The sequence below is a fragment of the Crocuta crocuta genome, unplaced genomic scaffold (assembly GCF_008692635.1).
Source record: "Crocuta crocuta isolate KB4526 unplaced genomic scaffold, BGI_CrCroc_1.0 scaffold246, whole genome shotgun sequence".
Classification (NCBI taxonomy): Eukaryota; Metazoa; Chordata; class Mammalia; order Carnivora; family Hyaenidae; genus Crocuta; species Crocuta crocuta.
The window spans coordinates 5,252,572-5,266,540 of NW_027531902.1; the positions used below are offsets into that span (position 1 = coordinate 5,252,572).

Here is a 13,969-nt window from a genome sequence, read left to right on the forward strand (position 1 = left end):
AGAATTCCAAAGGTATTGGTCCTTTGTCTTGTTTCCCCATTACCGTTGAGCAATCCGAAGCCATTCTGCTTCCAGAACCTGTGTATGTCACTTTTTTTCTCCCTCTCTGCAAGATTTCTCGATGCCAGTGTTCTGAAATCTCACAGTGATGTGCCTTGTGGTGGGTCTGCTTCCCTCCCTCGTGCTGACATTCGGTGGCGCTTTCAACCAGGTCACTCACATCTTTCAGTTCTGGGAAATGCCCTTAAATTATTTGGTAATTTTCTCCCGTTTTTTTAAATTTTCTGTAACGCCTGCTTTTCAGATGAAACTTCCGGACCAGTTCTCGAGCTCTCTTTCCCATCCTCTCTTATTTCCATTTTTCTCTTTAATGTACCTTTGGGTTGAGTTCTGCAGCTTGCTAGCATGATTCGTACCTTCCGCAAAGCTCTTTAGTTCTCTGAATGGTCTTTTCAAATCGCCACATTCTTGTTTCATGAACGCGGTGTCTAATCTGCCTGTGCCCGGAGTCTGTCTTTTCCAAGTTGTGCTGTGGTTCCGTTTGGTTTGGGTTTATGTGTCCTCGTCTCTGTCTTCCAAGTCAGAAGCTTCCCTCTGATGTCTACCGGTCCATGATTGTCCCTTACAGGATTAAGCACCGGGGACGAACAAGCTGATTGGAAGCTCTGTGTGTGATGCATGTGTGATGTGTGGCAGGTCCACACCGGTTCACCTGAACAAGCCGTTTGGACACCATTTGGGTTCTGGCGGCAGCATCTGTGTCTGTAGGCCTTTCCTCTCGGACTAATGAGATTCTCCAGAGGAGAAAGTGGGGGCCTGGCTGCCTGGTTCTGGGAGCCCAGTGGGGAGGAGCTTGGGGCACTCAACATCAGCACTTAAAATAACCTTCATCTTGATTTTGATGTATTACTTTTGCTCTCAGCTGCACTAGTCAACTCTCTGTGCAGAGACCCGTCTGTTTTGTGCTCTCCGGAGAGTAAACCTTCAGACTCCATGGGGAGGGGGGGTCTAAGGCTTTTACTTCCTTCCTTCAGCCCTTTTCATTTTCACTTGTTCATCCCCGTCGCCCCTGGTCTGGGAGGGACCTGAAGCTCCTGTCTCAAGACTCGTTTAAGGATTCTTGTTATAAAGGAGGTTTGATTTGATTTGATGTTGATTTGAAATCGGTTTTGTCTGAAATTTGGCGATCACAAATTTCCCAGAATTTCGTCGGCGGTGTCTCCTCTCTGTTCAGCCCCATCCTGCGACTGTATGTCTTCAAAGAAAAAACAAAAAACTTTTTACCAAGTTGGATTCAGGTGGTAGTGAAATTTGAGATGCGTACTTGAAACCCCAGGCCCCTTCCACAACGGGTTTGTAGCTGGAGTAGCAAAATCACTGTGACCACGTTGGCTGTGATACCCAGACATTTTTTTTTAATGTTTATTTATTTTTGAGAGGCAGACAGACAGAGCACGAGCAAGGGAGGGGCAGAGAGAGAGGGAGACACAGAATCTGAAGCAGCTCCAGGCTCTGAGCTGTCAGCACAGAGCCCGACGTGGGGCTCGAACCCACGACTGTGAGATCATGACCTGAGCCGAAGTCGGACGCTTAACCGACTGAGCCACCCAGACGTTCCCCGCCGCGACATTTTTAGGATGGGATTCCTGAAGCATTTTTAAAAGATGTTATATACATTATTTATGGCCACTGCGGACAGTTTGAAGTAGAAAGGAGGAAATAGATGCTGCCTGTCCGTGGTGGGAGGCTTCTAGGCATGGATTTTTCTTTGGTGGTGGTTTTTGTGGCACGGCCCTTGGCACGGGTGAGAAGGAGGCTTCAGCGCCTGGAGCGGCAGAGAGCCGAGCTTGGCGAAGGACTGTCGTGGCGGACACGTGCCTCTGTGTCAAGGCTGTGGGCCCGGGAGCAGGGCTGCCTGAGAGAAGGAAGCTGCAAGGGTAGATGGGAAGCCCCGTGTCAGTCCTGGGGCTTGGCCACCACAGTGGGGCCTCTGGGGTGCAGTGCGTGGCCTGCCGGGCCCCGTGTGGATGTCATTCTGAGGAACACTTTCTGACAGATCTGTTCCGTTGAGTGACACGAAGGAACCTACAGGCTGACCCAGGTCAGCTGAGTGTGCGGTGAGTTCACACGTGCCGCCCAGATATCGGGGGGCTATGTGGAGGAAAGAGCATTTCCCATCCTTTCTGGGGTGTCTGCCCTCAGGGTCAGTGCCTTGTGATGTTCTGCTTTTCCCTCCTACTTCCTTCCTCTTTTCACTGGCAAGCAGAGGTTCTCTGAAAGGGTTTTTTTTTTGTTTTTGTTTTTTTTTCTCACAGAAGCTCCGTGGATGTTTCTGGGCCTCATGGCAGTGTTGGGATGAACATCTGGTGGAGGGTTATCTGCTGCTTATTTGCTTTGCACCTGGGTCTTCATGGACTCCATTCTGGGGCTCTGGGGCTCCCAAAGGTGTCCCTGCCTTGTCTGCTTCTCCCTTTGCCCTTGGACCCTTGACGGCTTGGCAGGGAGGGGCTGGAAGACACTTTGTAGATCACGTAGTCCAACTCACCCATTTAACAGATGAGGAAACCGAGGGTGGGAAGTCTGAGTCAGGACTAGAAGCCACGTCTTCTGACTCTGAGTTCAATGCTCTTCCCAACCAGACTCTGCCTCTCGTGACTCCCTTATACTTTTGAAGGTTTTGATGTGGTGGGGGAGGGGGTTGAGGGCCATTGGGCATGTGTGAGCTAACAAATGGGGTGCGGGTTTGAGGGGGGATCGCTGGCTGGTAATGGAGAGAAGCCTTATGGACCTTTGGGTTGGACCAGTTCTCTAATGGGCTCTCAAGTGTTGTTTCTGTGGGGCAGTGTAAGCTGGGGGACAGAGCTTCACAGATGGCTCCCCCCCCAGAGTGTGAGAGAGATTCTGATTCAAGTTTCTGCTTTGACCTAGGACATGGGCAAACCATAATCTTTTTGAACATTAGCTTCCACTGTTAACATGGGATACTAATAGTACTAGTAGCTGCCCCAAGGAAGAAAGGAAGGAAGGAAGGAAGGAAGGAAGGAAGGAAGGCCTGCCTGTCACGTGCTTAGTACCGCGTCTGACACTTAAAGCAACACTCTCTATTGCCCTCTGTGTATTCATGCATTTGGGCAGCAAACGTTTCTGGAGCTCAGTACTGTGCTGAGCTTACCTGTCTGCGTCGCACCTGGGGTTTCCTTAGGGTTTACCTGTGGCGGCTTGGAGCACCTGTGGCCTGTCGGTACCTTAACTTACAGTCCCTCCTGTGCTGGCCTTAGGGAGGCTCCTCCCAGCCCACCCCCTCCCTACACACCGTGGGCAGAGCCCACCTTCCAGCCTGCTGCTGCGCCCTCCCTGGGGAAGGGGCTGCGCCTGTGGGAGACCCAAGCCCGTGCTTTCTCCAGTGCCTGGTTTTCCAGGGAGCCTTGGCTGGAGGGGGATGGGAGAAGGAGCCCGAAAGGGAGGGGAAGCCCGGGAAGCAGAACGGGAACTGGAAGGGGAAGGGTGTGGGTGGGCCCAGATCCAGCTGCCTCCTACTTTGCCTCTTCTGCCAATCCCCTCCCCGCGGGCGGGCGGGTGCACTGGAGGCAGGGGCTTGGCTGGGCTGGATGNTGAATTCGCAACACCCCCACCCCTAGCTGAGGCCTGCGGCGGGGGCTTTGTGATTTCACTGGCTTGAGGCCCACACCTGAAGCAGGGAAGATGAAAAGCCCCTAAAATCAAGCAGTGTGCGTGCGAGGGCCCCCTCAAGCCCACCAGTTTCCCCAGGCAAATGGGGCCGATTTGTGGGGTCTGGGGGGGAGCAGCCTCCAGGTCAGTCATCAGAGTGGCCTTGGCTTCGGCCTCTCCCCACCACCGGGGCGCCCTCCAGAGAGCACTGCAAACCTAGGCCTTCGGCCCGCAGCCCGAGTTCAACCCCAGCTCGCTCTGCGCCCAGGCGCTGGTCCTAAAGTGAGCTGACATTCATTTCACATCCTGTGACTGCAGCTCACTTCCTCCACGTGGTGGGAGCGGTGTGGGGGCGGGGGCGTGAAGGGAGGACAGATTAGAAGGAAAATGTAGCGGGGCTGGGGACCTCTGGGATTTCCCAGGGGGGGCTGGGTGGGAGGGAGGCTGTGGGAAGCTTTCAAAGGAGAGAACAGACGTGAATGAAGAAAAGGGAGGAGGCAGGAGGCAGCTGGAAGTCCCAGAAGTGGCACCCACTGCGCCCCAGCAACGCGGAGGAGGCCTCGGGGAGACTGCTGCTGCCTCGGAGGCAGGAGGCGGCCCTGGGGGAAGCCAGGCAGGACCCTGCCAGCTCAGTCTCTGAGTAGGTTTCCCCTACTCTCTGGGGTGCTAGTTTGGCCGGAGCTGCCGGTGAGCCTGGGAAGAGGAGTGAGGTCAGAGAAACAGGCCTCACAGGCCCCGGGGCTGAGGTGGCGGGNCCCTGCTGACCCCTCTTGTCTCCCCCCCCGACAGGTGGAGCCACTGGAAGCCCACACGCCAGGCAGCCCGAGTCTCCCTCAGCACCAGGATCTATGTCTCATTTCTAACTCCTGATCACGAAGACCACGATAATTCCTTCCCCAAAGCCCAGCAGCCCCCCAGCCCCGCGCAGCCCCAGCCTGCCTCCCGCCGCCCAGCTGCCCGCGATGCCCTCCAGCGGCCCCGGGGACACCAGCAGCTCCGCTCCGGAGCGGGAGGAGGACCGCAAGGTGAGCGGCTGGCTCTGCCCAGGACCCCCTGGGGAAGGGAGGGCCCGTCCCCGAGCAGTGGTGATGTCCATGTGCTGAGCGCTGGACCGCACAGCTCAGCCTTCCCCCTGGGCGGTGGAGGGGGTGATGTCCCTGTTCGGGGCGATGGCTGGTAGAGGTTCAGCCCTGGTGGTACAGTGGGAATTTGAACCACGTGACCAGGTTCCAGGAGCCAGGCTTTTAACCTTCCTGGTGTCTGCGCAGAGGCTCAGGCCCTGGGTCTGTACGGTGTTGGGGGTCGGCCTTGCAGCGTGTCCCTAAACCCAGATTCCTTTCTGGCTTGGCCTCCTACCAGCCCTGTGTCCTCGGGTAGGTCATTTTACCTGTGGTAGCTGCCTCTGCTTCCTCAGGGTATTCAGTAGCTTCTGGGAGGCCAAAGACCGGGTCAGGGAGGCTCAGTAGATGTGAGGCCGCGTGAGGGCTCCTCCTCCCATACATGGTGATACCAGTCATCCTGGAGATGGTGATTTCCTGCCCCTCACCGCCACCCCGGGCTCTGAGTGATTGTCACTTCTGACCGTGGAGCCAATGACCTCCTTGTTTTCAGAGCCTCATGAGAGGTGACTTCATCACCCTCTGATGAAGTCCAGGATGAGCCTAAATCAGAGGAGATCCCAGCAGACCAGTCGGGATGCCTGCTGGGTCCCAACAGGCTGCCTTGGAACCTCAGCAAGCCGTGTCCACCTATAGGTAGAGCCACCCTGAACCCCCAACAATGGGATTCTGTGTCTGCCCCATCAGGGAAGTGGTGAACCCCACCGCCACCCTTCTGGGGAAGCTGTGCCAGCCACGGGCCTTTCTGCCTGGGGTGTCCTGCCTGCCGTGCCCTGGTCCCCATGGTTTCCTCTGTCTGCTCTCCTTTTCCTGAGCAAGGAGTGAGGGGTGGTGATGCTCGGCTGGGGGATATAGTTTGTCTTTCTGGAACCAGAGTGGACACCTGCATCAGGTATGGGCCCCCTGGGCCCTCTGAGGAGTGTCCCCTCTGCTTGGCCACCGTCAGGGGCAGCTCTGAGACTGTCTCACTGCTTATCCTCCCCTGTGCGTGCTCAGCTCCTTCCTGGGCTTGCTCATTCTCAGAGCCCGTTTCAGTTTTCTGAGTGGTTTCCATCCGTGCGGTTCTTGGAAGCAGCCCCTGAAACAGGTGGGCCAGGGGCAGACGGTGAGGATGCTGAGGCCAGCTACTCAGGGGTGGATCCAGATGAGGGCCTGGTGGCTCAGAACCTCTCCCGCTACCCCACCTGTGTCAGTCCTCGTGCGGACATACACACAGGTGTGAGCACAAAGCCTGGGTGCCTGCCTTCCCAGTCTGGAATCCAGCAGAACACCCTAGTTGGGGGCGTGTATGCAGCAAAATGGGGAGAAAGTGCTTGCCATGGCCCACTGAGCCAGGCTTCTAGGGGCTACTAGTCCCCTTCTCTCTGACCCCATGGAAAAAGAACAGGTGGTCCAGGTCATTCTGTGAGCCTTCCGGGCCACTCCTGTCTCAGGTGGCGGTAGACCTACGCCCCGCCACCACAGTCAGGGCCACCTGCGGCCAGCCACCTGTGCTCTTGAGTGGAAGCTATGGGTAATTCCCTCCCCCCCCCACCCCCCAGCTCTGCTTTACTTCTCCGTTGGGTTAGGTGACCCTGGCCTCCCTAGGTGGTCCGACACAGTCCATGTCCATATGCTCACAGTTGGTGGTCAGCTGCCCCCCCCCCCCGAAGGTGGGGACAGTCAGGCCAGATGCCTCTGGTTCCTGATCTGTGCCGCCCTGGAGAGCAGAGGCTCTGGCTCCCTCACATGGAGACCAGCAGGTCAGGCTCTCTGTGATGACAGTTCAAGATCGAGAAAGAGCACTGGACAGAGTCAGAAGTCCCTGGGCCCAGGCCTGAGTATGCCACTTCCTGAAGATGTGACTTCAGGCCATCCGGGCTTGCATTTGCTCAGCCGTGAAGTGGGGATCGTAACTCTGGCTGTGCCTGTTTTACAGGGTGGTTGTGGAAGTCAGATGAGGTCATGGGCATGGAAATGCCCTGCAAACAGCAAAGTCTGGTCCAATTATGAGGGATTACGATTGCTATTATTATCTACCCATAGTAACTGTTCTGGCTCAAGCGGCAACACACGCACACCCGGCCCCAGATCCTGGTGCTGATAGAGCTGCCGATAGATGGGGGCCGGGGCCTGGCGGGGGCTCCTCCCCAGCCGCCCACGCCCACAGCATGCATGCCGGCTCACCTGGCACACCTCCCTGGCACCTCTGAGCTGGCTCGCACAGCTCCGGGGAGCCACCGAGGAGGGCGGGTAGAGACACCGACGGCCGCCCACGGCAGCCCCAGAAAGCCAGGCCTGGGGCAGAGGCGCCATGTCGCTACAGAGGGGGAAGATGGGCTTGGGTTGTGGCCCAAGAGGCCTGGCAGAGTCGCCGGGGTCCCCTGGCACGAAGGAACCACTTGGTGAGCCAGAGGGAGGGGGTGTGGCCACGCCCTGGCCCCTGCTCCACGGGGCCCCATGTGCCCCTCCAGCCTCCGTCCCGGCCACGCCTCCAGGCACCTTCCACTTGGGTACTTCCTGGAGCTGCTGGGCCTCTGTTTACGCGGCTTCCTCTGCCGGTGTGCCCGCTCCCTAATCTTCACTGTTCCTCTCTGATCAAGGCCCTTGCTTCTTTCAGTTGGCCTTGAAGTATAGTTTGTAGTGGGTATGTGGTTCCCAAAACGGGACCCCCCACTAAACTGGCAGCACCAGTGGCACCAGGAAAGGTTAGAGATGCACGTCAGAAACTCTGGGGCTGGGCCCATCAATCTGTGTTTTAACCAGCTCTAGGGCATCTGGGAAGTACTGATGTGGATGAGATCAAGGGGGAGGGCAGGCCTGACTAGCCTAGAGTAGGTGCTCAGGAAATACACGGCAGACAGCAGAGCAAGGAAAATGAGGGGCATAGGACCCTTCCACAAGACAGCAGCCTGGGGCCTGGATCAGGCAGGCCCAGTGCAGAGCCGTGGGTGGTGGCCGAGATGGAATCTTATGCACTGGGAGTGCATAGAGGGGTCTGCCCCGCACCTCTTCTCCCTGTGGCCCCCCTACCTTGCCATCCATATGTTCAGTGGGGAGGGAGCTGCCTGGGGAGGCTGGGACTGTGCAGATTTTGGGGGCAGAGCTCTGGGGTTCTCCCCATGGTGGGTCAGCTGGGTAGATGTAGCCACATGGAGGGAGGGGGGAGGCTGGCCTTGTGGGAAAATGGGTGTGTGTTGGTGGAGGTGAACAGCAGGGAGGCCCAGAGCCAGGGTCCTGGCTTGCAGAGGAGCATGGAGGTGGGGTGCCAGGCCCTGAATGGAGGGGAGGGGTGGGGCAGAAGCAGCAGGAAGGGGTTGGAAAAGCCTCCTCAGCTCCCCAAATATGAGTCAGTGTCTGGCCACCAGTCCAAGCCCCAGGCTGGGCCCCGATCATGTCCGTGTCACTCCCCTCTTTCTTTCCTCTGGCCTCAGAATCACAGCAGCCAAGATGCTCTGAGCGCTGACTGTCTGCCAGGTGCTACTTGAAGCTCAGTGCTTTGCATTATCTTGTTTCATTCTGACCATTGTTCCAGAAAATAGGCTGTATTCTTTTCACCCTCCATCTTATTAGTGACTAAATGGATGCTTAGAGAGGTGAGGTCACTTGCCTAAGGTCACACTGCTCATGAGTGGCTAGCAAGTGGGCTTGGAACCCAGGCCGACTGTGCTCTTGGCCTCTGACTATCAGGCTGCCTCCTGCAAGAAGAGGGTAGAGTGAGTGGTGCCTCCAGCCATGATGCTCCCCAGTCCTGCCCACATTGCTTCTGCTGCAGGGGCCAGGATGTTTATCTAGACTAGAAGTCAGGATGACCAGGGAGTGCCTTACTCCGTGTGGCAGTGCTCTTGCCCCGGGGTGGGTGTTGTGGGAACTTCATCTCCAGTAAGAATTTGCATACAAGGCTAGTGTGCATGATTGTGGATGTGTGTGCGTGCACACACAGACACTCCAGACACACGCTGTTCAATGAAGACAGGGCTGTGGACACCCCGCTTCTTACCATTCTTCCCTCCCTGCCTGTCTGCCTCCCTCCTGCACACGTCGTTTCTCTTTCCTTCTCTTCCTCTCTTTCCAGGTACCTTTCCAGGCACCTAGCACATAGTAGGGCTCCACAAGTCTGTCGGATGAACTAAATAAACATTCCTGGAGGACCTAGTAAAGGAAAGGGGGTAGGAAAGTACAAGCCTTGCCTACCATCCTGAGGTGGAGGCCCCTCCTGGGCAGCTGGGTGGTAGAAGCAACAGCATATTTGTGCTGGGGGAGCATAGCAAGTGTGTGTGTGTGTGTGTGTGTGTGTGTGTGCGCGCGCGCGTGTGTGTGTGTGTGTCCACTGCTGTGGCTGGGGCTCCTCCCTCCACACCTAAGTCCAACTCAAAGGCCTGGCAAGTGCTGACTTCCATTGGGCACTGACTGCTTCCTGCATTCTGGTACACAAACTCAAGGGCACCCTGGGTAGGCTTCCCCCAGCTCCTCTCTCCATTGTTCTTGCTGATCCACAGGTCTGTGGCCCACTCTGGGCCCGCTCTGCCTTTATTTCACTCAGATGCCCACCCGTCAACGCTCAGGGCCGGCTCTCTGCTTTATAATAGTCACTATGGGGGTTGTTTATATAACATCTCTCTTAGTCCATCAAACAGTAACAGAAGGCAACTTTACCTCTACCTCTTCAGGAACACAGCTGATAAAGGCGCATCCATTTTTAGTTCAGTGGAGCCGATTAGATGCTTGGTCGTGTAGAATGGACGCTTGATGTAAATGGTGCCCACCCCTGAGCTGGCTGGCACCCATGTGTTAGGCTGTGCATTCTCTAAAATTCTCTTTAGCTATGACAGGCATACCTCGGAGATATTACAGGTTCCTTTCCAGATCAGCACGGTAAAACGAATATTGCAATAAAGGAAGTCAAATCCATTTTTTTTAATTTCCCAGTGCATCGAAGTTATGTTTGTACTCTACTGTAGTCTATCAGGAGTGCAATAACATGTCTAAAAAATTTACGTACCTTAATTTTAAAACATTGCTAAAAATGCTAACCATCATCTGAGCTTTCAGCAAGTTGTAATCACTGATCACCATAACAAACGTAATGAAAACTTTGAAATATTGCAAGAATTACCAAAACGTGACATGAAGTGAGCAGATGCTGTTGGGAAAATGGTGCTGGTAGACAAGCTTGAACACAGGGTTCTCCGCAAACCTTCCATTCATAAAGCATGTGTTATCTGTGAGGCGCCGGAAAAGGAGGTAGGCATGTCAAGTTTAGGTAACTCGCAGTTGCTAGCTACAGTTTTGAGAAGGTGTCACTCGGACTCCAGAGACAGACCTGTGTTTGCATCTGGAATGTGCTGTGTGACTCCACTGTGTGGCCTCTGAGCAGGGAAGAGACGTTTATATGGTGTGTTTTTAGCACAGGGACCTGGCACATATTAAGTTAGTCTGAGGACTTATTTTGGATAACTAGTTAGCTTGCTTTCTACCTACCTACTCACCTATCTATTTATCTACCTGCCTATCTGCACATTGGTGGGATCGATGCGTTGTAGGCCCAAGGATCTCAGGAGCTTGGGGTGACCATGTGGAAAATGCAGGTGGGGTGTGAATGGCGTGGGTTTAAAGTCCACTGAGAACCTGGTATATGGAAGAAAGGTTATTTCTGGGTCCTCAAAACAGGCCTGAGGTCCCTCTTCCCCTCATGCATTGAATAGAATGCCCCTCCCTGAGGAAAGAGACAGGGAGCCCTAACTCCTGGAGGGAAAGGCATGGCTACCTTCAGAAGCTCAGGTGATGGGGCGCCTGGGTGGCTCAGTCGGTTAAGCCTCCGAGTTCGGCTCAGGTCATGATCTCACAGTTCATGGGTTCGAGCCCCGTGTCGGGCTCTGTGCTGACAGCCAGCTCAGAGCCTGGAGGCTGTTTCAGATTCTGTGTCTCCCTCTCTCTCTGACCCTCCCCTGCTCATTTCTCTCTCCCAGAAATAAATAAAACATTAAAAAAAAAAAAAAAAAAGAAGAAGCAGCAGCAGCTCAGGTGAGGGTCCCTGGCTAGCCCCAGGGTTTCTCAGGTCCCTTATGCCTTAAATGGTCAGGCCGGGGACAGAGCCCCCTTCCCTGCCAAGAAACACAGGCCTGGGAGGGATTAGCTGAGCTCGGCTCTGCAGAGAAGGGCAGACTGGAGTGGGTTGCCCAGGATGAAATGGGAACGATGCCCTTCCTTTCTGGCACCTCGGCCTGGTCGTGCCCTACAGAGAGCCACAGGGCAATAAGGGGTACTACTTATAATCATCCCACTTAATGTCTGCACACGGTGGAAGAGCACGTAACAGAGGTTCCTCGGCTCGGCAATTAACTCACTTAATCCTCACAACAACCCAGGGGGCATCACCTCTCATTATTTTAGAGGGGAGGAATTGAGGCACAGGGGGTTAAGAAGCTTGGCAAAAGGTCACGTGACTATGAAGAAAACTCTTGCCCTATGTAGCGTTCTCGCGCCTCCAGAAAGGGGGTGCCTGGTGGGGTGGGGATGAGATGGTGTGCTGTGTAGAGCTTGGGTGGGCTTGGGGTCCACGGAGGGGACACTCTACTGAGGCACTTCTTTATTTTGGTGTTGTCTCTCTCTCTCTCTCTCTAAACTGAGTGCTCTATTTGCTTATCTTTGTATCCAGCACTCAGTAGGTGCCAGATAAATATTTTTGAGCACACCCATTAGCCTGGCCTCACGCTGGCCTTGAGGCCACAGAGGTTAACCTGCTGGGCTGCAGCGTGTTGGGTATGTGCTCAGTGGAGGCTCCATTCCAGAAGGCAGTGAGGCCCTGTCATGGCGCATAGGTTGGGGGAGGGCTGTACCCCAGCAGGAGGGCCTGGGAAACCCCAGGCACCACCATTTTGAACCATTTAGCATTTATGGAGCACCTGCTGTGTGCAGATACCAGGAGCTGTGGGAACTTGGAAGGGCCAACGGGACATGCCTGGGACCCCCCGAGGACATGGCCTTTTGGGAGGGGTGGGAGCCTTCCTCAGTCTGCGTCACGTGAAGCAGACCTAGCAGTTAGTGAATACTTGTTGAGTACTGTGAATAATTGAAACAGGGCTGATAGCTTTGGGAGGTGACTGAGATCATTAAAGGGGGAATGTGCAGCCATTGGCGGTGCCACTACACGGCCACTCACACTGCAGCCTCGTCCTCTCTGCCCGTTCTCCAGCAGCGTGCCCTCCGCCCACCTGTCTGTAGGCCCAGCCTGGGAGTGTGGCGCCTGCGAGCACGTGTGTGCGGTATGGTGTGCAGGGGCCTGTGGCTGTCACTCTGCAGGGCTGGGACTCAGGCAGCCCAGAACGGGGCTGGGCCTGGTGGAGAGGCCAGTTGGTTTCATTGAATTCCGCGATCACAGACAGCTCCTGGAGGCCAGCCAGACAGCTGGCCAAGGCTGTACGTGCCTCTTGTCCCAAAGGGTCTGGCTAGATCTGTCAAGTTCATCCCCTCAGCTCCAACACCAACTTGAGACATCTGCTTAACGGGTGCTGGGTCCGTAGGATCCGTCATCTGTTCTAGAGGGAGCACATACATCTTGCCGGCTCTCTCTGGGTGGGATGCAGATCTCTTTAGGGGAGGGGTCCCGTGTCTGGGCATGAGCCTCCTGAGACAACTGTGTGGATACCCACGTGTGAGTGCCAGTGTGTGCCTTCACCTTGGATCGCCTGTGCTCTCACGGTTTCCCCGTGCCGCACACGGCGACACACGTCAGCAGCGCAGAGCATAATAGGGTACGGTGGCATGTTGCAGTGGAAAGACCCATGAGCTAGGAATCGAAAGATTTAAATTTTGGTTCTAAAGGCCTTTTTTTCCTGGCTCTCTGATCTCTGCAAGTTAGATAACCTCTCTGAGCTTCAGATTTCCCGCCTGTGTAATGGAAAAAGAAAAAAAAAAAAAAATAACACGGGCTCTGCTTTCTATAAAGCAGAAAGAATAAAATGAGCTAATGTATGTGAAAATGGTTTGTTAATTACCATGTACTGTACAACTGCGAGAGATTATTATCGTCATAGCCCAGCTCATCAGAATGAGAAGTTGTATGTGGCTTAAAATAATCCATCCAGTGAGCTGTGTTAAAATCTAGGTCAAATCATAGCCTCAGAAGTTTAGAGAGGCTGATGGTAACTACCTAATCTAACAGGCCACCAAATGTGAAGGTGCTTTGAAAGCTGTAAAGGGTTACATAAATGTAAAGTGACATGATTCTGTGTAAGCCTAGAAAGTACATGTTAGTCATCCTGTTTCCTGATTTGAAGTCATAAAGATCAGGGCGGCACTGGAGCCTCATGCAGTTGTCTTCACACAGCTGTAGGTTTGTAGATTTGCATGCGTGTCTCTCTCTGTGTGTATGGAGTCACTTACTGCGAGTACCTACCATGTGACAGTCACTCATCTAGACCTAGGCGCATTGGTCTAGGCATTGGGGATGCCAAGGTGAATAAGACAGTCCCTTCCCCCAAGCTGCTCATGGCCCATCCAGCTGGCCATCACAGTGCTGGATGTTTGGTGCTGTGGGGAGAAAGGATCTAGGGACTCCCATCTGAGGAGGGGACCAAGAGGAAGGACATTAGGTTGGAAAAGTAAGAACTTGTTGGTCAACCTGAGGGGGAGGGAGTGAGGGCAGAAGGAATGGTCTATGCCAAGGCACTGGGGAGGGAAGCAGCCCACTTTTGCACCTGGTGCAGTCTGTTTACGGTGAGTGGGAGGAAGGCAGTGTGGAGAGGAGGCCAATGCAGCCGGCTAGATCCTGGGGGCCTTCCTTCACACGGGCTAAGGAGCTTGGTCTGATCGTGCAGTCCCCTGGAAGCCCCCTCAGCAAGGGCTTAAGCTCTGCAGAGTGACATAATCAGCTTTGCATTCTGGAAAGATCAGAGAGCCGGTGTTCCTGAGTGCCTCACTGCCGCAGTACCAGCCAGATGCTGGGGTTAATTTTGTAGCAGTGAGTGATAGCTGCAAATGCAGGGCACTGGGTTCTGCTGGGGGGCAGGGAGGGAGGGGGGGATGAGGGAGGGGGGCANAGTTCTTCAGTGACTATCATGTGTCAGCTCTTGATATATTACCTCACTCAATTGGCACGGCATCACTGTCAAGCAGATATTATCAGCCCCGTTTCATAGGTGAGGAAAGAGAGACTCAGGTTAGATAGCTTGAAGTTACTAGCAACTCGAGGGCAAGACAAA

The 13,969-nt window shown here is 54.7% G+C and overlaps 1 protein-coding gene across 5 annotated transcripts in view; it reads left to right on the forward strand.

The window, feature by feature from the left end:
- DNMT3A (DNA methyltransferase 3 alpha) overlaps window positions 1-13,969 on the forward strand; it is a 97,874-nt gene that overhangs the window by 20,589 nt on the left and 63,316 nt on the right. The window contains exons 1-2 of one of the 5 annotated variants that reach the window (XM_077774137.1): window positions 2,061-2,117; window positions 4,459-4,694. In XM_077774137.1, the coding sequence (XP_077630263.1) occupies window positions 4,632-4,694 (63 nt within the window). In that variant the 5' untranslated portion in view covers window positions 2,061-2,117; window positions 4,459-4,631. Of the gene's footprint in view, window positions 1-2,060; window positions 2,118-4,189; window positions 4,380-4,458; window positions 4,695-13,969 lie in introns of those variants that run through there. The other 4 variants (XM_077774135.1, XM_077774134.1, XM_077774138.1 and 1 more) reach the window with 4 other exon arrangements.